General features: G+C 41.5%; 1 protein-coding gene across 7 annotated transcripts in view; it reads left to right on the top strand.

Annotated features, from left to right (window-relative positions):
* The window catches only part of scube2 (signal peptide, CUB domain, EGF-like 2), a 79,736-nt gene that overhangs the window by 44,139 nt on the left and 7,619 nt on the right, over positions 1–27,978 (top strand). For 2 of the 7 annotated variants that reach the window (XM_088334412.1, XM_088334406.1), the window contains 8 exons: positions 1,292–1,381; positions 1,495–1,617; positions 6,682–6,849; positions 7,166–7,369; positions 15,643–15,813; positions 21,101–21,268; positions 23,701–23,862; positions 25,306–25,503. In XM_088334412.1, the coding sequence (XP_088190538.1) occupies positions 1,292–1,381; positions 1,495–1,617; positions 6,682–6,849; positions 7,166–7,369; positions 15,643–15,813; positions 21,101–21,268; positions 23,701–23,862; positions 25,306–25,503 (1,284 nt within the window). Of the gene's footprint in view, positions 1–1,291; positions 1,382–1,494; positions 1,618–6,681; positions 6,850–7,162; positions 7,370–15,642; positions 15,814–21,100; positions 21,269–23,700; positions 23,863–25,305; positions 25,504–27,978 lie in introns of all 7 variants that reach the window. The other 5 variants (XM_088334407.1, XM_088334405.1, XM_088334408.1 and 2 more) reach the window with 4 other exon arrangements.

Here is a 27,978-nt window from a genome sequence, read left to right as displayed (position 1 = left end):
CTTACGTCTCGCTCTGAAATTGTAAAACGACAAGAGTCAATTTTAATAATTAAAAGAAGATAGAATGATCTTTAGAATGACCTTTTTTAAGAGTTACATTATATATTTGATTTTATATTGCAAAATGATATTGAAATACAATTGAAAATACTATTTACATTTGCAAAATCCGCCATATCAGTACATTTTGCTCAACTTAGAGCTTTTGAAACCAAATCAAAGTACCCATCCTCCGGCCTCAGCAACAATACACAATAATATGCCCATGTGTCATTCTAGATATGAATGAAAACTTTATTTTGAACATAAAAACAGGACAACAAACAATGACTCAATAACAAAATAATGTTAACATAACAGTAAGATGAAGCAGACGCTTATTTTCAATAGATATATAACGTCAGAAGTCACTTAATAGAAGCATCAACTTTATTACTTAATGCCTATGGCAAGATTGGGTTCTAACCCGTTTAATGTTACTTCTGTGTTGAAATTAGGGGTGTAGCAAGTGGCAGAGTTCCATTGTGACTTTGCCCCTTAAAATGGGCTTGTCTTGGGCTCGCACAGCTCAGATTTAACATAGGTGCCAGGGGAGAGAGAGGAAAATAATCTCAGAATAAATTCCACTGAGTTTTGCATTACTGATAAGATTTCCAGGCAGGAGTTCAAGCCTAAGAGCTTCACTTCACATCACAATATATGACTTTGCTGTGTTCGAAGCAACAACCTTTATCCTGTATTTTTACAAACCGATACCAGTTAGAGAGCAGCACTCAAACCTATTACTTACCACCTGTGAACTCATACCAGTTGATTTTCCCTCTCGATTCTAGTAGCAAATCTATTTGAAATGTAATTTTTATTTGACATATTTCTACGGAATTGGAAGACGTTAAGTGTTTGTGTCATGGTTGTCCTCTTACAGAAACCGTATTAAAAGAAAAATATATTTCCCTGCCCCATCCTTTTCAATTTGTGAGAATTTTTGGAAAAGTGCCAGGGAGCCACAGCACTAAATAGCCGCGGGTTGCTGACCCCTGGTCTAGTACAGTCACTTAAAACACATTTTACTGTTATGCTCCATCAGTCAAGAATGTGAACAAGACCTCCATGGTTCAATGTTGTTATCAAACACGATTTGAACATCAAGCGATGGGGGGAATCTCGTGTACAAATAGTCGTCTACATCCTTTCACAGACAGGCGCATCGTGTCTCTACACGCTCCTCACTTGTCTTTGTGGCCCCAAGTTCACTTTTGTATGTGCCGCCGCCTTTCGCGTGTCTTTTCAGGGACTCAGGATTCCTACACTGTGACCTGCGGAATGCCGCTGCCCTGCTTGGCTGACGCACAAAAGAACAACAGTGGCTTGCAATGCTTCGGTAAGTACAAAGCAGCCACCATTCGGAGCCAGACTGGAGCCTTTGAGGGTTTTCAGTGCATGTTTACTTCGATCCATATGAAAAGATTTTCTTTTATTTCCTTCCCTTCGAAGCTCCGGAGATGTCCGGTGTGCCTCGCATTAAAACCACGGCGACATTCAAGTCTGGCACCACCAAGTGCAACTTAAAAAGAAGTCAGGAGCGACTCAGGGAAAGCTTGAATTCTGCACGCTCAGGTACACACTTTAAAACAAACGAAAACAAGTGCACTAGGGGTGGGCGGTACTAGGAATTTTAGTATTGATCCGATCCAAGTAGATACATAGTAGTATCGATCAATTACGAACAGATACCAATACTTTTTGCTTGAAAATGTCAATCATTTAACAATTGAAGCCCCTCTAGAAATAGTTTATCTTTACGATAAACGCAGTGCAGAGATTTTAGGCACTTAAAATGTTTCATTATTTTATTTGATAACTACGATTCAAACTTTATTAGTATAAAAAATAAAAAGAAATATTTATATTACTTCTGTTTCAAAACAAAAGCTAAGAGAGTCAAATAAAATAGAAGCAATGTATCAAAAATACAAATAAAACTATGTCAACATGTAAACTACACCTTCCATTGCATAATATTTTGAAAATAAATCAGAAAGTTCAAATAGTGTAAACAATACAATGTTTCTCTCAACTGTTTCAAAGCAAAAGTCAAGAGAGTCAAACCCAAATAGTTTTTGGGCTTTGTTGCCATTGTGACAACAGAATTGCAGGTTTTTGTTCAGGAACAGCAATATGTTTAGATTTTAAGTTACAACTCGCTACTCAGTGTAGGGTGAACCTTTTTCATGTGTGTATGTAAATTTTCCACTTAAGACAAACAATTTACCACACAAATGCCTCTTGGCATTGTCCTTTTCTGTTATTTTGAAAAAAAAAGTCCACACCACGCTGCGCTTCCTGTTTGCCTCTGTCATTTTTAGCTTCTGATAAGGGGTGCGCACATAGTTTTGGCCCTCTCTTTTGCAAGCAAGATTCAGTAGCAACAGGCCAGGTAGGCAGAGGTGCTAAAATTGTGCCTGTCAGTGACACAAACAGGCATATACTTAGAGAATGGTCGAGGGGTGAAGTATCGATCCCAGGATAATAGTATCGATCCAATACAAGTACTTTGTTAGTATCTATGATATCGCTATTTGAATACCCCCACCCCTAGTGCACTCAACTAGGGAAGGAAGCACATTTGGTAACCTACTGGTAAATGGCCCTTTAAAAGGAAAGTGAGAAAAATGATTACATTTTGCCTTAATTTTGAACTTTTGATTAAATGTTACATAGTGCGGTGTTTCTCAACCTTTTTGAGCAAAAGCAAACTTCATAAAGAATTTTGAACTAAACCATCCACCGAAAATGTTTGCAAATTATTTCCTGGTACCAGTTACACGTGTTTATTTAGAAGTTGAAACACCAAAAAACAGTTTAGCTGGTTATAAAACTTACCTTCCTTGACCTGGTCAAGTATCTGGAGCATCTCATTGGTAGGTATGATTCAACTTTCAGAGAAGCCAGAAAAAGAGAACTTTTATGTGAAACTCAACCCTCTATTTTTGATCTAAGAAATGAAGTCTATTCCCTTAACAAGGTTTACTACACCCTTCAGAGAAAAGCAAAAACAGGCTCTAATCATAATGAAGTACTGTTGTGAGTTTACAGATTAAATAAATTCATTGATCTACAAAATAACTCACAAGTCCAAACTAAGCCACCATCGACTAAAGTGAGAACAGTCCTGTGAAAAATAAATAACAAAGTTTTGTTTAACAATTCATCATTTTTGGTGTAAAGCGCCATCCCGCTCTTCATCCCGCTATATTAAATTCAGGTCAACAATAATTAAGGTAATGTGTTCATTTAAAGAGCAGTTAAAATAATTGCAACTGCCACAAAGGAAATAAATACAGTGTATTTATTTTGATCAGTGAAATATTAAAATCAACAAGCGCTCCCTTCATTCAGGTTTCAGTTTTTTTTAACATAAGGTCTGCACTTAGTGTGAAGTTTTTCTTCGCTGACAGGCAAAAACATGATTGAGGTCTCCACTGACCACTGACCGGTATGAGACTCGTAAAATTTGGACGTAAACAAACAACCGCGGTTTTCAAACAGTTGTCACTTGGCCTATTGGCGAGTAAGAAACAAATCTCCTGTCAAGTGTAGGGCTTCCCCTCTCTTAAATGAATATCCGCTATTCAACTGGGATGCATTCTTTGCGGAGGAAAAGACAATCATCCGCTAAATAAAATGACGACTAAAACAACAACTCCTAATTGTTTTTTCAAAACATATTGGGTTCGACCAAGAAAGGAGATCAATAAGATGGAGTCTACACAATCCCTGCTTCAAAACAAAGCCAAAAAGTGGTTGCATATGTGAAAGAAATTTGAGGGTCGAGTCATGTGGCTTCTTTGTCTTGATGATTTTGGCGCAGCCTTCGTCTGCCAGTGACAAGCGAGATTTTTTTTACGGGCTCCTCTCGGCCCAGGCTTTAAATTACATGTGGTAAAAATATTTGGGTTCTTGTAAAAGGCTTCTGTGGGCCACTAAATCTATTACATTGTCATGATATAATATTGGCAACGTCAATGTTTCTCTCAATTTGCAGTTCTTATTGATAGTGTACAGACATTTTGAGGGCGTTTTGCACATATGTACACTACCGTTCAAGAGTTTGGGCTCGCTTACAATTGTCCCAATTTTCGATCATTAAAATTGCATGAAACTAATCAGAAATACACACCATACATTGTTAACGTGGTAAATAACTATTTTAGCATAACATATCAGGTTTTAATGCAATATCTACATAGATATACAAACGACCATTTCCAGCAAGCAGCCCTCCAGTGTTCTAATACATTTTGACGTGCATTTTGTATTCTTATTGCATGAAAACGCAAAATGGTGATTAAAAATCCCTTGTGCTATGCTGTTAGTGCAACTGAAAACAGTTCAGCTGTATATAAAACTGACCTTCCTTGAGCTCGTCAAGTATCTGGAGTATCAAATTCGTCTGGGTGATTCAACTTTCAGAATGGCCCAAAAAAAAAACTTTCATGTGAAACTCAACAGTCTATATTTGATCCAATAAAACACGGTTATTCCATGAGCGAAATTGCCAAAAAAACTGACTATCTCCTACAACAGGGTTTACTACTTCCCCCCCTTCAGAGAACAGCACAAACAGGCTCTAACCAGAGTAGAAAGAGAAGTGGAAGCCCCTACTGCACAACCAACCCATTATTTTAGAATCTCTAGTTTTCATTAAAATTTCTAAAGAAATAGAAGCCTTGCAGGGCAGCACAGCGGCCGAGTGGTTAGCGCGTCTGCGGCACAGTTCTGAGGTCATTAGTTCAAATCCAGCTATCAGCCTTCCTGTGTGGAGTTTGCATGTTCTCCCCGTGCTTGTGTGGGTTTCCTCCGGGCACTCCGGTTTCCTCCCACATTCCAAAAACATGCATGTAGGTTAATTGTCCCTAGCTGTGGATGAGAGAGTGCATTGTCTTTCTCTGTTTGCCGTGTGACTGGCTGACAAACCAGTTCAGTTTGTCCCCTGCCCACTGTCCCTCTAGCACCCCCTTTGCCCTATTGAGAGTAAGCAGTGCAGCTGATGATAGATGGATAGACACCTTGCAGGTCCTTAACCAGCAACTTGGTTAAATAGTACCCACAAACCATCAGTGTCAACATCTACAGTGAAGATGCTGGCCTTCAAGGGAGAGTGGCAAATAAAAAGTTGTGTCTAAAACTGGCCAACAAGAGTGGAAGAGAGGAAGAACTTAATATGCGCAGAAGAACACAGACATAGGACAACTCATTTAAAAATTAAAGTATGACCTTTTAATGGAAAACACAACATTTTCTTAACCTTTTTAATGTATAAAACTTTTCATAAAAAATGTTTAAATATAATCATGCAATTTGGCTTATATCTAAAGATTTCACATCAGGCCTACAATGGATTGTTAGGGTGTGTCTCTGTCCATGAAAGGCGTTGATGTGGAAGTCCAAGGAAACTACTCCTTGTTTGTTGAGTCATTGACCTCAAACGGTTGTTTTGGGAAAATTACAGGGGTATTTAGAATCAAATAAAGGACAATGTTGGCCAATAAAATATGAAAAACACTTCAATTAAAAATGCTTTCTGCTCTATAAATGTTTGAATGAATCCTAACTGGAACAGCCGCAGCTTACCTTGGTCCCGTCCCCTTAACAGTCCAAACACTTTTCACATTAATCATATAATGTAACCAGTTATTATAACAAGGTAATATATGTACAATGAATCGCATCTTATCATAATTCAATGAAAAGAAAAATGATAATGAACACTTAATAGGAAGTCAGATAAATAATGTAGGATTATGATTTCAAAACAAATAAAGCTTTATACTAATCAGAGATGATGAAGTCCAACGGAAGTCCATGCTACAAAAATGGTCAGTTCCTCAGAATGTCCCTGTTGCAAACCAGCCGCAATAATTTAGAAAGGACAGTATGGTTCCGCTTCAAACATCAATTTTTACCTGGACCTGTGCAATGTAAGGACCTTAGTAAAAAAATGTCTTTGGCATAAACCCTAAAAATGACACTGCACAATGTCTAATGGTGTATATTTTCTAAAGACCCTGTTAGTCCTAATTGACCTTAGTAACTTGAACGAATAAATGAATAAAAAACGATTGAACTAATTGTATTCATTGTCATTGATATCAACATTGTATGCAACAAGATAAGAAATGGCATTTCAGGGTAAACATGCAATAAAGATTTCAAAATGAAAAAAGATAAAAGACAATCGGGATAATTAGACAAAAAAACTACGTAGTGTTTGGAAACTGGCTTAAGTTATAATAATAATGCAATGAAAAAGAATCGTCCATTGTAACAAAAGTGCAATGAAAAGAAGTGCAATAACATTTAGCAGTTACAAAATACCCCAAATCAGTCACAAGGTATATATTTTCACAGTTCCGTACAATAGTATATATCTTCCTAGGTCCGTATAGCTGCAACAAAAAATAAGAAAATAAACAAAAAAGTTGCAAGATATGTTTTCACAGATTTGTGCGCTCGTTTAGGTTGGTGATGACCCTGGGGAAAAAGCTGTCTCTATAGTTATAAGTATTTAATAAATACACAAAAAACATGGAGAGAAGGTGTACACCCCATAGTGTATGTCTATGCATGCCAATGGTTCTGCTTCACATTTAAAAACGCTTTCCCACTGTCCATGCACAGACAGCAGGTTTCTCTTCACCGAGAACGTGCAGTTCAGCTACGTGAGCTTGCGTTGCACCTCGTCGGCACACCGAGGCCGAAGCCGCCACGGCAGGAAAGCAGCCGAAGAGGACGGCTCGTCCATCACGGCCGAGTTTGAACTGGATGTGAACCTAGAGGAGGTAACAGGTTGGTCTCTGCCTGCCTACCTGCCTGCCTGCATTCTTTGTTTTCTCGCCTGTTCCTCCTGCTGCTGTCCGTTAAAGTATCTCCTGTTTTGAGTGTGCTGCAAAGGTGGTGGGCTGTAGTTTGAGGGTCTCATGCTCACATTCGAATGACATGATTGATTCTTGGCCGAGATTGCATCTGTATCTTGAGGGTGTTTGTCTCCATGCATGTTCACATTTGCATGCAAGCCTCCACAGAAGGCCTGGGTTGACACAGAAGGCCACAATTTTCCTCCCCTCCTGGAGACGGTTGTGGTATCGAGCTCTTTTCTCAGCAGAGGGCTGTGACCTGAACTGCATGAGGCGACGCTCGGAGAAAAGGCTGAGGAAGACCATCCGCACCCTGAGGAAGTCCATCAACCGGGAACAGTTTCACCTTCACTTCGCCGGCTCCGACTACGAGCTGGCCAAGAATCTGGCGCAGCCGGCGGAAGCGGCAGGACACTGTGTGACAGGGCAGGTGCTGGTGGGCAGGAGGTGTGGTGAGTTAGATTTAAACTTTCTTCTTATAATCAACCCATTTGCATCTAGTTTATTGTACAGTAATCCCTTGTTTTTCGAGAAGATACACTGCAAAAAACTCCCACGATAGTCAGAACCTGCAAAGTCGAAACATTTGTTTATCAGATATCATTGACATATAATATATATCACTATAACAAAATTACAACTATATATCTACAAAAAAGCAAAGAAGGCAGAGATGCAGACAAATGAATTACTGTTTTTTATTGTCATTATACAATCGTACAACGAATAGAGGGTTTCTCCTTTGAGTCTTGGAAATCAATGTCGAACGGCTAGCTGCATGCTAGCATCAGGGATCCTCGGATTGACCCAGGTCTCTGTGACGACTAAAATAGAGGAGTCACAAATGAACCGGTTTCCCACGAGTTGTTATTCTGGTCGTCCGTTTCATGGGTGATTGATCTGGTGTTGGTGAGATGCAGGGGTGGCTTATGCAAGGGTGGCTTGCGCAGGGGTGGCTTGTGCAGGGGTGCCTTGTGCAGTGGTGGCTTGTGCAGGAGTGGCTTGTTACTTAGCTTGCTAGACCGTACCTGCAGCTCCGCTAGTGCCTTCTCTCCCATTGCTGCCTCAGTCTCTTCCCAGACCCGATAACAATCCACGAAGCACCCGGTGGTGATCAGCATGTCTTTGCTCCCTTCTGACTCTCCTGATTAAATTTTAAATTTCTTTCCAATGTAATCATGCCCTATATTTCTATACAATAGCTCCAGGACAACCATACTAAAAATACTGCCAGATTGTAACAGAGACATGGAAGTCATCTTTTTGTCTCATCTTTGTTAATGACTGTGGTACCGGACCAAATCGCATTTCAGCTTGTTATTGCTTCTCGAGGATTAAAGGGAACTTCAGCGACCTGACACTAACACCGATGATACAGAAAGACAAAAGTAATGTTTTGATAGGCCCTGCGACTGGCTGGCAACCAGTTCAGGGTGTCCCCTGCCCACTGCCCGAAGATGGCTGGGATGGGCTCCAGCACCCCCGCGACCCTACTGAGGATAAGCAGTACAGATAATGGATGGATGTTTTGATGGATAACTTCCACTGCTGTTCAATTTGGATGTATAAAATAAGCACTTGATTTCTGGTTGAAAAAGTTGAAATAACAGGAGTATGTTGTAAATATTGAGTAAAATACTGTTAAATCTCGTGTTTGCGCCTGTTATGGATTATCTAAAACTATTTTCTCTCGAAGGGGTTCATAAATGTTTTCAGACATCACCGCAGTGTTCTGTATTTAGAGCGCATGCGTTGTGGAAAAGGGCAGCTTGTTATTTTCCTCTGTGCCGCCACAAAACACAAACCAAAAAAATAGAATAAGCAGCACCGTATTTAAAGCCACAATGTTAAAAATGTAAAAAAAAAGTAGCGGCTTGTTGTCCAGAACTTACGATACAGTTCTTTTTGTTTTCCACATTTTTTTGTTCAGGCCTTAGAAATACATACCCGAGTGATTCACCAGATATGACACATCCCTCTCTCATTATGTGGAAAAATAGGTACCGTATTTTCCGCACTATAAGGCGCACCGGGTTATAGGGCGCACCCCGAAAAAATAGTTTTTGGTCCTATTTTTGACATACATAAGACGCACCGGATTATAAGGCGCTACAATTTGAACGTCGACAAAACAGTCAGATAGTTCAGTCAAACTTATTACCCCCTTAACATTCCCAAAGCTTGCAAAGACGCAAATTCGTGTCGAGAACACGTGCGGATGCGGTGTCCGTACGATGTCACTCAAATGCATCGTTCCATCATTCGGAAGGTTAAAGTCTTGGGATTCAAGAAATGCCAACCATTCCTTAGTTTCTATTTTCTTTTTCGCTCGCAACTTTACTGTATATATGACAATAAACACTTGGAATTGAGTTTAATTTAAAAATAGACACTCCATTCCATCCATTATCTGCACCGCTTATCACAGAAACATCGAGTTCAGTCTGAAACAAGATGCAGGGATAATATATATAGCCAGAGTAGCTCACCGAAGTCGTTGTGTTCATAATAATGTGCAGCCATGGTCCTCTTATATCCGTGAGTTTAGTGAATCCAGGAGAATAAAATATTTACAAATACAAAAAAGTAAAAAAATGCTTTCTGTATGCCGTCAGCCACGTGCTATACGCATTCATCTTTTTTGGCCAATTGCAGGCTTTGTTTTGCCGTTCAAGCCAATGCCAGCCTGTAAATGATAAAAAGGATCCTCCCCTTGACCTCCGAATAACTTTAGCCAATAGTGATCCATTCAAATGATGATTGACACATTGGTTAGCCAATGAAACGCCGGTAAATAAATCCCAGCATACACCGCGGACTACTTGGCGTTCGGGGGAAAATCTAGTCGGCGGCTGCAAGTTAGTTGCAAGACTTTGCGAATTAATATTGATCCATAAATAAGGCGCACTGTATTACAAGGCGCATGGTCAGCTTTGGAAAAAAATAAAGGCTTTTAGGTGCGCCTTATAGTGCGGAAAATATGGTACTTTTAAAGGGACATTGTGGTTTTTTTGCGCCTCCTGTTGGTACATCAGTAATTTGAAAAAAACAAGAACGCACATGAACTATCGTGTAAACATGCATTTTGTTAAATTCTCGTATGTCGACAAATTTGTATGTATTGTACATAACATGAGGCTCAAATAGAAGGAGCTGGTATAATTGTCTACCATCCTGCTGCTAAGGGTTCCCCTCGTAACCCAAAAACTTGTGAAAGGCTTGGCTAAAAATCAAGAAGATAATTGGTCCGGTTTTGTCACTGAGTCTCCGTAGTTTGTTTTGTTCCTTGTGCTTTGTATCACTTGCTTTCTGTTGCACTATACAATACAGTGAGATCGATTGGTACATTACTACAGTGTCCCTTTAAGGCACATATAATATCATTAAGTGCAATTGAGTTCTGTATTTAAGTCAAGTCTAGTCATGTTTCTTTGTATAGCCCTTAATCACAAGTATTCTCAAAGGGCTGCACAGACCACAGATTATTGCAAACTACGGACTATTATTACTCCATCCCCTGATCTAAAACCTACATGAGGGCAAGGAAAAACTCAAAAACCTCAAAATGAGGAAAATGAAGATTTCATCAGCTACACGTGTCAAAAATCTTTCCTTCTGACAGTCATTCGTACAGTAATGTTTTACAGTGTCCTGTTTTCTTACTTTGGTCTATGCATACCATACAAAAAGAGTGTAATCAGCAAAATGGGTTAAATAAAAAAAAAAAACCTGGATTAACAGGTAGTGATTGGTTTGTAGCAAGCTGGCATGGTCATTTTAGAGCGCAACAAGGTTTACTGTAAGTGAGTTTGGAGAAAGGTGAACGATGAAGACTCATCTCATCTCATCTCATTAGCTGCACCGCTTATCCTCAGTAGGGTCGCGGGGGTGCTGGAGCCCATCCCAGCAATCATCGGGCAGTGGGCAGGGGACACCCTGAATTGGTTGCCAGCCAATCGCAGGGCACACAGGGAATGACAACTCGCTCGCTCATTCACACCTAGGGACAATTTGGACCGGCCAATCCACCTGAAATGCATGTCTTTGGAATGTGGGAGGAAACTGGAGTGCCCGAAGGAAACCCACGCCAGCACGAGGAGAACATACAAACTCCGCACAGGAAGTCCGGTAGCTGGATTTGAACCCACACAGGAGGTTCCCAAGACCTTAGAACCGTGCCGCACATGCGCTAACCACCGTGCTGCCCACGATGAAGACTTTATTATTTAATTATTGTACTGTCCGTAATTTGAAAATGTTTTGCTTGCTAATGCCATCACCTGGCTTAAATCATCATTGCAGCCTCTGTCAAGCTGCTCATTTGGTGCGTGCAAGTACATACATTTTTGAGACACACTCAGATGAACTCTTCTCTTTTCATCTTTTTGTTTGGAATGTATTTGAAACTGTGTTTTTCTTACTTTCACCAGTTTCCTGCTACACTAAAAGAAGACCGCAAGGTCAAGCATGAAATCACTCTTTACCCTCACCCGCTTGTTGTTCCTAATGTGTTGCGAGTCCCGAACAGCTCTAAGAAAAGTAAGACAAAAGCAGATAGGATCAGTAGAATAAAAATTATAAAAGCTATTTGAACTCAAGTGAGCATTTTAACACATGCTTAATCAAGAAACGATTCTACATTAAACTTTTAAAAACACATCTTAAACGATGCATCCCACTTTTAAGGTGAACTTGACAGCCATTTTGGATTGCACCGCTACTTGCTGGTTTGTTTAAAAAATTAAATGCATTTGTTTTTTCATTGTGTTGGTTGGTTGGATCCCTTAACCACTAGGGTCGTAGGGGCACCATTCCCGTGGTGTGTCTTGGGCAAGTACAGCCTGGTGGCATCCATCCTTTTCCAGGCCAACATCTCAGTGTAAATAAAGTTAATCTTAATTTACTCTGCTCACAGTTTCTAATATTAGTTGATGTAAAATAACAATGTAATGAATTATTAGAAATGTCAAAGGATCCAAACACAGGCATGTAACTTAACTACAAAAATGTTTATATCGTTGATATTCTTGGTACATTGACAATAAAAAAGTGATTTAAAAAAAAAATATTGGGCAAGGTGTTGATTTCTTTTCATGAACGGATATATAATGATCCTATCCCAATCTTCGGGAGTAATTTGGGTTAAGTGCTACATTTTCACTCTATTGGGCATGGCAGGGGCGGACATGTAATTTAGGAGAAAAGAGGTGGTGGCAGAGATGGAGTGGGGGTGAGTGAAAGGCATTCTTAACCTCCAGCTCTTTTAAAGGAGTTATATTTTCCACTCGTCCTCCGACTCCTCCTCCCCCACCTCCCCCACCTCCCGCTTTGGCTTAGCTCTGCAGCTTCAATAAAAAGCCCACTCAGCCCGACGAGCTGCTCCACCATAGCATTTGGAGAAGCTCGCTTTCACTTTCTTCTGCGGAACACTCGGTTTCATTCGCATTCAAGGGCTCGACACTTTCTCTTGAGCTCGTTTAGCCGTTAGAAGGTTTACGGTTCACTCTTAAATATTAAAAGCGGTTAAATGAGGTGCCCTGTTTGTTTTAAGTTGTTTAGGAAGTCCTGTTGATTCAAGCTGGCTGTTTGAGTGCTGCTAACCCCCCTTTTCCTCACTCTCCCTCCTGCATCCAAAGTGCCCCCCGGCTGGGGCCACTTTGCATGACCCCCCGGCCACTAAACTGCTCAAGAGAATTGACTTCAGCCACAGCATGGGAATCAATTAGCATCAGCTGTTTGGGCCCCGGCCCGACAGGCGCGAGCAGCGATTGGGCCGAACAGAATGAGGGGATTCAGAAAGCTGACCCCTTTTATTGGGTTCAGCTCCTTACCACTGTGATACCCAAGTGTTTTCCTATGTCATCAAGTGGGCAAAGACTGAGGGCTTCAATAGAGGTGAAAGGTCTTTCAAACCTCTTTGGGGCCATCAATTGAAGGACTCTATGGAAGCGCTCTTTGCATTTGAAAGGCTTCAAGGTTTTTTTTCTTTCTCTCGCTCTCACTCCGTCTCTTCTCTCACTGCTTTCCTCTGTCAAATAAAAGCTGTTAGGACAATGCGATGATGGCTCCTTATGCTCTTTCACCGCAAACAATGGCCCCTTCCAAAAATGGAACCGCTCTTCAGAGATTTGTTTTTTTCTTTCAACGGGGGGGGGGAATTGAACAATTTGCTGAACCACACATATTTAATAATGCCTTTGTAAGGGGGCAGTGTTTAGATACTTGATTTATTTGCTCAAGTTGAGTTTCCAAGAATAAAACACAGTGGTTCCTAAATTAATTACAGGCTGAATGGGAAGAACCCAGGCAAAGGGTCTCTTTAATTAAGCGTTTAAGAGATAAGAGAGTGACGCAGTCTTTGATTTCTCGTCTGTGTTTGGGGCGCTTACGGCGACATTAAAAGTCATTTGGAGACGCGCAGCAAACGTGTTTTATCAAGTTGTCGCTGGGGGCAGCTGCTGAGGGAGAGGCCTGCCGCTCTTTTGTCTCTCGACTTTTTACGTGAATGCATTTGGCATTGGATTTGTGCCGGCTCCTAACGGTTCAACGTGGCGCTTTTGTACTTTTTTTTTTACGTGGTTTGACTGTTGTTTACTGGGTGTAATGAAGTTTCTTGCGTCACATGTTAGTTGATGTAAGGGAGATCACACTGCACATACCTTGACATGTATGTATGAAGTGTTGGGCCGTCTGCTGGCCTAAAAAGATGTCTGAATTATGTAGTGTTCATTATATTTTGTCCATCAATACTTCCGAATTCCAAATTGTCTGTCAGCTTCCTTTTATTTCTTCTCCCTAGTTGCGCTACTTCCATTTGTGTGCTTTAATATTTAACCACATTTTAGCCATTAGTTGTTGCTAGGCTCAGAAATCTACACGGAGGCGTTTACAAAAAATCCTAAAGGCCGTGTCCCATAATATCAATCTTAAAAAGAGCTTTTGGTTTAGCCAATCCAATTCCGAGTTGGCCTCTGCGCGCCTGTTGGGGGCCTTGGGTAACGTTAACAGTTTCATAAACTATGACTGTTAATCCCCCTCTTGAGCAGTCTGATTGCCAGCTCTGCAAGCGAACCACACATGGTGCGGGCAGTGTCCGGCGCCAACAGACCCAGGTACCAGGACGCTCAGCGGGGGTCAGCCCATATCACCTCCCCCTCGAGCCCTCACAAATAAGATGGGAAATTTCACTTCCAAGAGTCAGCTTTAGGAACTGGTTGTTTTGCATACAATACATCCCTAATTCAAGCTGGAGCTGAAAGCGTATGTGTAAAATGCATTGCCCGCCACTGCGTTTATGTGTGTCATGTGGCATGTATCAGTCAGTGTTTGTGTTTGTCACTACAGCTGTGCGGTGTAACTTGCATCCCAAAGTCCAGATATCGACCAAGATGGTTAAGGGATCCATGAACCATGTGCCGAGGTTTTCAAGTTGTCACCAGTCCATTCCTTGATTTGTTAGGCCAGGTTCTTTTCTGTCTTCCTCTCCTACTGTCCCCTTGGACTGTACCCTGGAGAATGATCATGGCCAGTCCTGATGATACCACTCAGGTTTTTGTCCGCGCACAGTTCTTCGTAGGGTCCAATATGCTCTCTGATGGTGTTGCTGTTTCATTTGTCACATGGGCTGTGAAGCTGAATCCTAGAAGTATCCTGCAGCACCCATCTCCATGGCCTGGATTTTCCCTTATAGCGCTACTGTGAGAGTCCATGTTTCGCAAGCGTAGAGGAAAATGAAAGTAACCACCCGTTGCATGAGTCTGATCTTTGATTTCACTGCTATGTTCTTGATCGTCCAAATCGTTCCAAGTCTGGCAAGCACCGTCACGGCCCGAACCATCCTGGCCATGATCTCCGGTTTTGACTCAGAAATAATGGCCAGGACTGCTCACAAATCAGTGAAATCAAAGATCAGGAAATAGTGACAAAAAATGATTTTGAAAACCAATTGTGTATATTACCTTGTGTTTTTCAAACTCGTACATTGTCTTTCCTAAACACATAAGAAAAATCGTACATTAAATCAGAAAAATATATTTGCAAGTAGGATAAATATTTTTAAAACCGGCGAATTCTTTGGAATGTCACTTCACCAATTGATACAAAATTAAAATGTGCTGAAAAGGTGGCTGTGAGTGCTCACACTGTATTTTCCATCAACGTCTTAAAACGTAAAAATGTGTTGGGAATTAGCGCCTGATTTCAAGATAGCAAGCGTCGTCACCTGTGAGTCCCGTCCTATCCAAGGAAGCTGCAGGCTTTCTTTGAATTTATGTTATTTTTACACACTTGAAGTAGTGCATTTTTGGTGTACGTCAGGCCCGTTTGATTTGTACCGCCACAGGGCAAGCGGGTGTGTTTGTTGTCGTTCTTCCCTTTTCATGGCTTTTGAGGCGAGAGCACTCTAACGAAACGCCACATACTGACTGATCTGTCTTTTGAATGGATGTTAATTACAAGTGCAGAAAACAACATTTGGCCGCAGCTCTTCCAATTATTTGTTTTTGTTTTGAGAAGTCACCAGTTCAGGCACTTAAGCACCAATATGCCACATTACAGGGCTATTTTTATTCAGAGTGGCGCATATTTTTCCACCAACCCAGTCAAAACACTCATCTTGTCAAATAAGCACAAGCACGACAAGTTTTTTTTTTTTTGTTTTTTTTTTTGGAGCAAGGTTCTTCACTGATGTGTTAAATACCAATGTCACTCCCCACTTGTCCAATAGTGAGCTGCAGTGTTGGCACGTACTACGATGGCGACCAGGGGAGGTGTGTGACATGCCCACCCGGTACTTATCAGGACGAGGAGGGTCAAATGTCCTGCGAGGCGTGCCCTGCACCTGAAGGAAGGGATGTCGCCAAAATAGCAGGCTCTCGAAACATCTCTGAGTGCGGAGGTAAAATAAATCATGCAAACACCACAAAAATATTGGCTCCAAAGTGAATTGATTCCAGTAGCTAGTAGGGCTGCAACTAACGACTATTTTAATTGTCGACTATTTACCGACTATTGAAACGACTGGTCGAATAATCGGATAATCGTATTTTTTTCTTAAATTTAGCATGAAGTTGATTTACTGATGTGGCACGTGATAATAAACACAAGAAAAACAAGTACAATGAAAAATATATTTTTTTAACTTTCTCTGGATTTGTACAGAAACTAAAACCAACTAGCACTCCATACATTTTTTTAAGGACAGACGAATAACTAATAATTTAAAACTAAATAAACCTTTATTATCCTTCTAAACCAAAAAGAGACACATCAGCAGCAGTAGAACAGTAAATAAAACAGATATGACGTCTATTTTGTGAAGTACATTCAGTGGTAAACCTTAAAGTCTGTAACAAAAGTCAGTCTGGCATAACGCTCAAACTCTCTCTTGTAGCAAAATGTAAAATGAATGTCATCAAAATTGTATTGGCTTCAACAGTAACTGGGGCGAGTCAGACTCTGTTTTGTTCAACTATCCAACATTCTCTTTAAATGTTCATGTGTCACCGATCTGCCGCCGCGATAGGTCTGCATTGCAAACAATGCAAGTAGTCTTTTTATTGGCTGTATGCAGGCTAAAATGCTCGCAAATTGAAAAGTTTTGGTGTGTGTAGCTGATGTTGACGCTGCTTTTTCTGTGTTTATTTTACCGCTCGAGAAAGAAAGTGAACAAAAATGTACCTCAAAAATCATAAACATTTTTTACTTCTTTGGATCTTTGAAAAAAAGTGATATCAAATGTATACAACTTAGTTTTTGATAGCTTTATTTATGCGATTGCAAGCTAATGTGACTATACACATTATTAATATCAATTCAGAGCCCAAGTATCATAAAACATAAGCAGCCTATTCCCCGGCACCCTTTCTAATTTGGTAACCAAACATATAGGTAAAATCAGAATCATCTTCATTCTGGTTTAGAGTGAGGGAATTTGGTACACTTACTGGGCACAAATCTTGCAAATTGGCAACGTGATTATGGCGAATTGATTGAGTCATTGTATTGTTTTTAAATGTAACAACAGCATTGGTTAATGTTCTGGATTACACTCAATGATGCCAAATGAGAGGCCGAAAATGGTTTCTAATTGTCCATAAATCCAACTACATTAACAGTGAGGACAGATAATAATATAAATTATAATTACAAAAATAATGATTTTTAACAGCCCAAAACGAACCAACTGAAATGCTTTAAGTGTTTTGAAATTAATTTAAAACATTATAAAATGAGAACCACATCATTGAAAACAAATATGTTTTTAAGTTACAAAGACAATTCAATATAGTTGTCCGCCTGGATACGACCTTAATCCATTCTGAGGTGGGGATCGTAAAGTGGAATTGTTGTACGGCTGGGAAAAGAAACATCTGGTAATTAGCAAATGCGTTCCCAACACCCGGTAGTCCCAGTCAAAACATTAAAATGATTCAAACATATTGAAGATTTGTAAGAAGAGCTGCTACAGTGGAGTAGAGGGTGGATGAAGAAGATGAGGAGATGGCGGAATAAAATTAAAATAAATTTCAGAACGTCCACTTGTGAGAATTTTCATGCTCTTGGAAGACTCTTTTTGATTTAATCTCATTCTTAACAATTGTCACGATCGACTGTTGTTTACAGCCATATTCCTTAGCCCTTCATCAGATTTATTTATTAGTTCAAGGTTAATTTCCATTCTTACCATCTTCTCACTTCTCCTTTTAGCATCAATGCAAGCCTTCTACCACGGGTCACCAAACTAAAGCTGGTGGACCTTATTAGGCCTGGAAATTGATTAAATCTGGCCCGAGACAAGGCTGAGAGAAACATAAGAAAAAAAATCTGCTTTTCCTCAATGACTCGCAGTTTTAAATATAAAAACTGGATGTCGCTAAAGCCACGTGCCACTTGACCCACTGTAGCTGTACATGATGACTACCCTTTTATCAGAGAATGTTTGTCCAAATGCCCATGCCTAAGTCATTTGATTTAAAATTGAAGTATTTAAGGCAATATGTTTCTCTTTTTTCCTCACACTAAGGTTTTTGAGTTGTTCCTTGCCCACGTGCTGGTTTAAGATCAGGTAATTGTGCAATTGTGTAATTGTAATCCTGTGCAGTCCTTTGAGACATTTTTGTGATTAGGGCTATATAAATAAATGTGACTTGACTTGACATGATTGCACTCAGCTGCATTTTTGAGCCTGTGTCTATTTATATACCTCCATAAAAACTATATTTTCTATTACGCTCAAGACCAACATTCAAATAGCTAGCCACATTCTTCTCTATATGCTTTTTTCCCAATCAATTTTATTCATTAGGATATTGAATTTTATGCAATAAAACACTTATGAAGTAAGCATTGAGTTTCCTAAAGCAAATGGTTGTGAATTAGTGCTCAAAAAGGGAGATATTAATTTGCTTCACTCCTAATTACAGTTTTTATTTTCAAATGAGTATATTTATTTGTATATTTTGAGTGTTTCAACATATTAGATGAAATTGTCCCCTTATAAACAAATAGACAATGCAACATAACTTGCAGGTAAATGCAAATGAAGAAAAATGGGTTGGCCTATGTTATCTATTTTCCTCATGTATTGCCGGTATATACAAAAAAATGATATACTGTGCATCAATCTGCAAATTTTTCAAACCAATGCGGCCTAAAACTCAAACTGCAGCCGACCGCTGCTTCAAACCCATATCTTAATCAACCAAGTTCTTTACAAGAAACAACTGAACAAAAAGACCTGGCGCATTGCGAGATGAAGTTCAGCCAATGGCAATGGAAAACCAGAATATTATGTGTGGTCGACCAATAGCAGACAGGCATCTTAGGGATGTATGTAGTATATGACGCAAAAACCATGTTGTTTATGTCACATTGTGGGGATTATGCTGTTACAGGGATAGGCTGGGCTTGTTGAAAAAACATTGTATTCAATTTCGTAACTTGAAAATTTTCTAAGCTAGGTACGGTGTAACCCTGTGGTATACTGTACTTGAAACTTCGTTGGATGACCAAGAAGTCAAGTCATGTTTATTTGTATAGACCATACTCAAAAAAGGTCTGCACAGACCACCATTACAACATCCCATGAAAACATACATGAGGACAAGGAAAAAATTGCAGATAAATTGAGAACGGGCCGCACAGGAGGTAATCACCTTTCTAGGATGATCAGGCTGCAATGGATGTTGTAGATGCATCATTAGACAATACACATAAAATATAGGTAATAACAGAATGTCCAGATGACAGCTTCCTGCCCCCAAATTTTTACAGATGCATAAGGTTACAAACAGCGTACATCAGGTCCAAGTACCAGTACAATGGCTCGAAAGTTATGTACAACCAATCTCATCCTCCTTCCTTAAGGACAAGAAGAAAATAGTTTGAGGTCAACATTACTCATAAGCTATAGAATATGTGTGTCTTAAGCCTAGTTTCAAACACTTCCACTGTGCAGGTTGTATCTCAGAGGGCAGAGCATTCCAAATGGATAACGTTCTTTGGATTTTCTTTCTTTTTCTTCTTGGCTCTTGGAATTACTTGTAGACCAGCATTTTCTGAATGAAAGCCTTAGCGGGAATATAGGTGCAAATTAAATTAGAAAAAAGCCAGAAAAAGAAGGAATCAAAGTGACTAACAGTGAAAACAAAATAACAATGTTGACCAGAGGCAGACAAGATTGTTATAATTTCCTAAGTTTGAAGTTTGCTGTAAACTGATAAAGTTGGGCCAACAAAAGCAAGCTTGTAAGTTACTTTTTTATGGCGGGAAACTACACAAGATGCGACAGTGGGTTGATAAGGAAGCTCTGTCAGAAATGTTCTGCATTGTATGACTGGAAAAAAAAATCGAGTTTGGAATTATCTTCTTTCGTCTAAATGCTGAGGGGGAGCCACCATGTTTTTGTCTGCCCTTGTTGTCATACTCGGTGTGTGGCGTGATGCCATAGCTATAATCCACATCTCCCCTGACAGACTAAACAAGAAGATTTATCAGTACACTCTTATAAGCGACTACTTTGTATTAGTCAGCCAGCAGTCTGTGTGGCGTGCGATCTGATTGGTGGTGAAAACTAAACAAAACGTGATTACTCATCAAACATCTGTTTTTTTTGGTCCTCATTGAAGCATTTGCAGTTCATCAGTGCAAACAGGAATAACCGCTTGCCTAACCTATGACCATTGTTGGGCACATTCCTGCAAAAAAGTATTTTAGTTGAAGTTCCTGGTGACTTCATTTTAAATAGTAATTGCATTATCCCTAGGTTTACAGACACCCAAAAATACCGTGGTACTCTGAAAGTAACTATCTCGTTACAGATCACAGTGAATACTCACATTGAGGCCGACCCCCTGAAACGGATTAAAAATAGCCACATAATAAAATGAATAGACAAAAACACGTGCAAAAACCTGTGGAAACAGTGAAACCTTCATACTTTTTGGCTTGTGCAATCTCCACAGCTTGCAAACAAACGCTTAGCCAAGACCTTCTATATCCATTTTGTCTCTTGTCTTTAAACCATTAAATATTTATTTTTAAATTTCTCTGTAATGTCTAAAATGTTTTATTTTTTTCGCCAAGCACTGTGTATTGCAGAAATTATTTTAAAGATAAAAAGGCCAACATTCAGCAATTCCACCATAAATTCTGTTTTTCTGTTTGCCCCATTGATATCGTTGTTCCTGTGTAAGTCAAGGCCCCTCTCTATGCGCTGTGTACTATTCACTACAATCAAATATGTACCGGGTATACACATTTAAGCTAACCCCCTGATTTCAGAAATTTATGTTATTGTTGTAAATACGAAATTATGTGCGAGTATATACTGTAGGAAGAATATCAGAATATCGGTAGGGAGAAATTATGTGCTCTTGTACTCTGTGCATGAGACAGTGCCACTGTAACTATATTCAGTTATATTTTATTGGTAGATATAAACACCCAAGCCCTGGTCATTTGTTGCATTCAGCGTGACTTCATGAGCATAGGAGCAACTGCCAAATTGCAATAGATGTTGTGATTCACAATCTGCTTTTAAACAGTAGCAGAGTATGTTGAAACGACAGTTGATCTCCAAAATTGTATTAATAAGGCGCTACAGTAAACGTTACCAAGAAAAGTACTGTTATTATGTTTCAACACTGTTTATATGACGCGAGTGTGTGTGTGTTTGCGTTCAGGTCAGTGCCCCCCTGGTCATTTCTCCCATGACGGCTTCACCCCTTGCCTGCTGTGTCCTTTGGGATCGTACCAGCCCGAAGTGGGACGCACCAAATGCTTCCCTTGTGGAGGGAATCTGGTCACCAAACGCAGTGGCGCAGTCACCTTTCAAGAGTGTGAGACCAAAGGTGTGTTCTTGGAGCTTAAATAGTTGATTATTATTCATTTGAATCTTGAATTGTTTCCTTTTTATTTTAGCATTATTTACATTTTTAAAGGGACAGTTGTGCCTCCTAATGGTACAAAAAAACCTTTCATCCAATTAAAAATAACATTGATTTGAATACTAAGCAAAATACATGAATCAGCATACCAATGTCAATGTTTATAAAAACAATCAATGGATGAGAAATTTATGTTTCTTTTAGACCGTGGAATCCCCACTTAGGGCCTGGTCACACAGCCTTTCACGGGCGTATCGAGGCTGAATCACGGCCAGAAATTTCTGCCCGTGAAGCAGACGCTGTTGGACGCTTTGAGATCGCGATACAGACGAGATACAGCCGTGCTTTATACGCGGCAAGAAATTCACACGCGGTTGGCCGCGCGAAAAAGTTTTGCGCTGCTCAAAACTTTAGACCACGGGTAACCGCAGGCGGCACACGTGGTACACACGAGGTAATGACGCGGAACGACGTGCTACGGCCGCGGCCACGGCGTAGTTACACGCGGGTAGGACGCGAAATTTTAGCGGGTAATCGCGGGTGGAGCACGGTCATAGCACGTTTGTTCTGCGCCTGTACCGTGGCGTTATCACGTGAATTAGCGTGTGTAACGCGTGTGACGGTCAAACGCCTTTCTCCTGCGTATATACAGCGCGATTTGCCGAGCACACGTCAGTTGTGCTCGAGACGTCAAGGGGTGAACATGGATCCCCGTCACCGTAGTGACCTCGTCTTAATCCATTTTTATTTCTTGACCTTTCTTTTCATTTCATAACAAGATAATAAAATAAAAATGAAAAACTATTACAATAATAACATATTGGCTTCTTCTTCGGTGCCATAGCTTGAAATCTTGATCTTCATGGGACTGTGTCTTGAGTGGTTATGATTTCTACAGCCCGGCTCGGCAGCTTTTATACCCGTGGTCCACACGCGGAAAGGACGTGGAACTGACGCTATGAGGAAGCGGAACAGTCGCCGGCGTCTGTTTTGCGGGCATACCACGGATGAACAGCGGGTTGGCCAATTTTGCGCATTTTCTACCGCGGGCAACCACGGGCAAAAAAAAAAATTGCAAAATTTTACCCGCGATACAGACGCAAAAGGCTGTGTGACCGGGCCCTTAGATCAGCACCATGTTTGTCTGGCATCCTGCTGCTGTGCCGTGTATCCTCGCCAGACAACACAGGGACATCTTGTGATTAAATATTTCACATTGGGGCTTGAATGTAATGGGGATGGTTTGAAAAAAAAATCAAAAATACATGAACACATAAATCAGATAAACATGCTTTATTTAAAAGAGAATTTGGAACTTTGTTACAGTCTTAGTCAACTCTTTCATGATGCCTGTGCTAACTAACAACAGTAATCCCTTTTTGCGGGGGTTGCATACCAATAAAGTCTTGCAATAGCCAAAACCCGCGAAGTAAAAACATTTATTTAGATACTAGTAACATATAATATACACGACTATTACAAAACAACAACTATAGATCTACAAAAAACTCAGAATACAGAATTGCAGTTAAACGATTGGTCTTTATTATGATTACACAATAGTGCAACAAAATTAGAGAGCTTCTCTTTTCAGTGTAAGAAAGTGACGTGGAGAGCGGCCGGCTAGCTACAAGCTAGCATCGGGGATTCACGGGGGATGATTACTAGAGTCATGAATGTAGCGGTTTCCAACGAGTTGTAGCTTCAGGTTATTCGTTTCATGGGTAATGGATCTTGCGTTGGTGAGAAACAGGCTTGGCAGAGGTGGCTTAAGAGAGTTGTTATGTAGCCTAGCTGCAACAGTAAGCCTGACCTGCAGCCTCGCTATTGTTTTCTCTCTTGGCGCCACTTCAGTCTCTTCCCGGACCAGATAACAATCCACGGAGCACCCAGTATTTCTCTGCGCTCTTCTTGCATTCCTTAGAGTCTGATTTAATTGTAAAAACTAACAACTTAATCACAAGAGGGCCTTCCGAGACCACTTTATGTTTCTTAAAGGCAGAACAGTTAGCATATTCAATGTCACTTAATTGTAACTATACATATCCATTTGAAACCAAGGTATTTTCCGGTATACAAGGCGCACCGGATCAAAAGGGACATTTTCAAATTTCTGGCCAATTTGGGGTTTTTAGGTGTGCCTTGTAGTCCGTAAAATACGATATTTTTTTACAATTAAAAGAGAGTTTGAAATACTAATGATGTGGAATTACCTGTTTTTATTTCATTTTTTTAACATTCTATTTGATTTAGTAGAGCTCGATTTGAGGGGACGGATTGCCAATATGATAACATCATGTTTCTATCTCTCCTTAATTTTGTGATTTCATGCATTTTTTGTGATGCTTCATTCGGAAGAACTTATTTGAATAACATCTGGATTGTGGTCCTTGTAGTTCAGTGCTCCCCAGGTCATTACTACAACACAACAACACACCGTTGCATTCGCTGCCCCACGGGAACGTTTCAAGTGGAGTTTGGTCAGAACTACTGCGTGGCTTGCCCTGGAAACACCTCCACAGATTTTGACGGCTCCACTAGCATCATGCAGTGCAAAAGTATGTGTGTGCGTAAACTTGAGAAAGCATTTATAAGCGGCCGTTTGATACGATGAGTAAACCCTACTCGCTTTTGCATGTAACATCATACTCTCCCATATGCATTACTATACTCTCATGCAGACATACTCATACTAATGAACTAACTCTACTTCTGTCATACATATTACTATGCTCTCTCATCCACACACTACTACTATACTGTACTCTCTCACATAAATTAAATACCACCCTACTCCCAATGTAAAGTTTAAACTTTAGTAGACACTCAAAATAAGGCGAAAAGACATCAATGGACTTTAAACTTGCAAGAGGGGCAGGGAGAGAAGCCATCAGATAAAGAATTCTCCAACCCTGAAGCCCTTCCCTGAGCCCTCTCTTTTTATTAAATCTTCAAGGTTACAAAAACACATCAGCCCTAAATGTTGAGGGATTCAAAGAACAGCAACATGATTGGCCGATCGCGACAATGACGCAATAGTCAAACAACAAACAACGGTGAGTCAAAATAAGGAACCGAGATCCCATGAAATCTCATTTGCACTTGTCCAATAGTAAAAATAGATCAAACTTATCACTCATACACACATCACTATACTCTCACAAATATTACTATTATTTCGCACACACAACCATAATATCTTACATATACGTTATATTCTCACACACACACTTCTATGCTGTCACACGCACACGACTATTCTCTCTCACGAATACTACTATACTCTCTCGTACATACAGTTCTACTATACTAGAAGATACCCCAGTTTGACAGTGAATTGCACAAGATTTACGCAGAAATCAGTGTGCATCACCATGGTTACCAAAAGTGCCCAAGGTACAACAAGACCAAGAGTTCAGGTGATATGTGTGAATAAACCCTAGAGAAATAGAAATTCTAATGGTTGTGTAGGAAAGAATAGTAGTGAGGAAGTATAATAATATTTGTGACAGTCTATAGTAGTGTATGTGGGGGAGTATAGTAGTGTGTGTGATACTTTGTGATAGTGTATGAGAGATTCTATAGTAGTGTGTATGTAGTAGTACAGTAGTATGTGTGTGAAAATAGAGCAGTGATTATGAGAGTATAGTACGGGGGTCCCCAACGTGGTGCCTACTGGCACCAGGGTGCCTACTGACACCAGGGTGCCCCCTAAGGACAGCTAAATAGCCTACATACCTGATTTGAAAATAGGTCACCAGCGCTGGGTCATTGTTATTTTCTCGTAAAATGATTTTTTTTAAATTAGTTTTTAACCCTATTTAAATAAATTAATCTGGTATTAACATAGTAACAACATGGTAATATATAATAGTATAGTTGTGCATGTGTGAGAGTATGATGTTTTATGTGAGAGCAAGTATGAGTTACTTCTCAAACGGTCTCTCATATGGATTGGCTTTGAACAAATCAAAAGTTAACAAAACAGTGTCACTTTGCAGACAGACAGTGCGGGGGCGAGCTGGGAGACTTCACCGGCTACATCGAGTCCCCCAATTATCCCGGGAATTACCCCGCCAATGTGGAGTGCACGTGGACTATCAACCCACCGCCCAAACGCAGAATCCTGATTGTGGTGCCGGAGATATTCCTGCCAATTGAGGATGAGTGTGGCGACTACTTGGTCATGAGGAAGAGCGGTCAGTCTTTGCGGAAGTCTGCTCTCACATCACTGTTGATTATTTTTAAAGGGACACTGTGTAATATTTGACCCCTAGATATAGTCTATTGCGTTGTGCAGTCCAAAACAAGTTTTCTAAAGCACAAGTAGGAATATAAACTACCATTAGTCATAGTGACCAAAATGCGCCTTTTTTTTTCTCATTTTTGACCAGCCTTTAACAAAGAAAGAAAATGGAAACTTACTTACTTACTTACTTATTGCTCCAGCGAAGGTCGGGGGGTCCCGTCCCTGTGCGTTGAGCCGACCAGATGAACCAGGTTTTTCCAATGCTGGCGGTCTTGTGCCAGCTGTTCTGCATCCTCTACGGCAACTCCGTGTTGTTGGAGGTCGCCCGCAACGACGTCGAGCCATCGAGTGCGGGGTTTCCCTCGTGGTCGTCTCCAGCATGCGGCCTTTGGGTCAAACTGGAGAATGGCTCGTGTCGGATGGTCTGGTGGTAGACGAAGGACATGGCCAAACCAGCGGGTGCGGCGTTGTGCGACCAAGGAAGATGCTTGGGGCTGGCACGTGCGGGCTCTGAGCTCTTTATTGGAGACTCGCTGGGGCCATCTGATGTTCTCGATGGTTCTGAGAGCCCTGCTATCAAAACCATCGATTCTTGTGGCCAGGGTGTCGTTCAGGGGCCATGTTTCTGAGCCATAAAGCAGGATAGGGAGTACGGCGAGGTTGTAAATGCGGAGCTTCGTCTTGCGTGCGATGGTCTGGTGCCGCCAGAGTGGTTTCCAGAGAGACTGCAGAGCAGATGCTGCCAGGGCTCTTCTGCGGAGAATCTCTGGTTTTAGGTCCCCATTGTCTGTCACCATGGACCCCAGATATACAAAGCTCTTGACAGGCTCTACAATGTCGCTACCAATTTGGATGGGAGGTGGATCTGGTCCATCACCGACATACATGAACTTGGTTTTCGTCCAACTCACTTGCAGGCCAAGCCGCGCTGCCTCTTCGCTGTAAATGCCCAGAGCGTCTCTCAGCTGGCTGTAGGAAGTGCTGAGAATGATGGTGTCGTCAGCATACTCCAGGTCAGTCAGGTGGTAGTTGCCGAAAGACACTCCGGGGATGCGCTCACTAACCCTGAACATCAGATGGTCGATGATGCAATTAAAAAGGTCGGGAGCAGCCACGCAGCCTTGGCGAACGCCGCTGGAGATAGCAAACCAGTCGGAGTCAATGCCGTTGATACGGACACAGCTCTCTGCGTTGCTGTAGAGCAGCTTGAACAGGGCTATGATCTTGGGTGGTGCTCTGAGAGCTTGGAGGATGTTCCACAGTGAAGAGTGGCAGACAGTGTCAAAGGCGGCCTTCAGATCAATGAATCCGATATATAGATGGCGATCTTTACGGAATTCACGGGTCTTTTCTATCAGCAAACGGACGGCAGAGATGTGGTCCGTTGTGGAGCGGTTGGGCATAAAGCCAGCCTGCTGGGGACGGCGGCAGCTTCTGATTGCTGGAAGGGCACGGCTGAGCAAGATCCTGGTAAAGACCTTGCCCGGGATGGAGAGTAAGGTTATGCCTCTGTGGTTTCCACAGACAAGCCTGTCGCCCTTGCATTTCCAGAAGGGCAAGATGACTCCTCTGGTCCAGTCGGTGGGCAGCTGCTCCGATTCCCACACCTGGTTGAATAGGCGGGTTAGCCACTCCACCATGCCATCACCGCCGGCCTTGAGCATCTCGCCGGTAATGGCACAGATGCCGGGGGCTTTCTTGGTGTTCAGCTTCTTCAGAGCAGCTCTCACTTCCTCGGGTGTTACAGGGTCTGTGCAGCAGGTGTCGTTAGGAGGTGCTGTGCTCGCAGCCCCTAGGAGGGTGGGATCAGCCGGGATGGTGCTGTGCTGCAAGAGGAGGCTAAAGTGCTCCTTCCAGCGCTCGAGGCAGTTGGCTTCTGTCATGATGAGGTTGCCGTCTGAGTCCTTTACCAGGGCTGTCTTTATGTGTGGGCCGCTACGGGCTTGGCGTAGTAGACTGAATACGCGGCTCATGTTGTTGTTGTTGGCCGCGGACTCAAGCTGTTGGGCTTCTGCCTGCCAAAACCTCTCCCTATCTTCAGCAATGGCCACATTGCGCAGGCGATTCAGTCTCCGATACTCTGTGAGGTCGCCTCGGAGTCGGGCCTCACGCCGCTGGTCTATGATGTTTAGTGTCCTCTCTGATATCCAGGGCTTTCTCGGGGAGGATCGCGGGCGTCCGAGGACATTGTGAGCAGACTGGAGGACACTTTCCTTGAAGGCCGCCCAGTCTGTCAGCTTGTCAGGAGCCAGGGTATCAAGAGAGCGGCGGATGGAGCAACTGAAGTCTCTGGCAATGTTGGGGTCGCTGAGTCGGGAGGAGTCGAGGCGAGGCAGAGTCTTGTGCTGGTTGGCTCGGAGCTTTAGCTTGAGCTGGGCCACCAGCAGACGATGGTCTGTGTTGCCAAGCTGTGCTCCTCTGAACA

This window comes from Urocampus carinirostris, chromosome 4, assembly GCF_059441175.1.
Source record: "Urocampus carinirostris isolate Australia breed hairy pipefish chromosome 4, RoL_Ucar_1.0, whole genome shotgun sequence".
Taxonomy (NCBI): domain Eukaryota; kingdom Metazoa; phylum Chordata; class Actinopteri; order Syngnathiformes; family Syngnathidae; genus Urocampus; species Urocampus carinirostris.
This window is presented reverse-complemented; position numbering and strand designations above follow the sequence as displayed.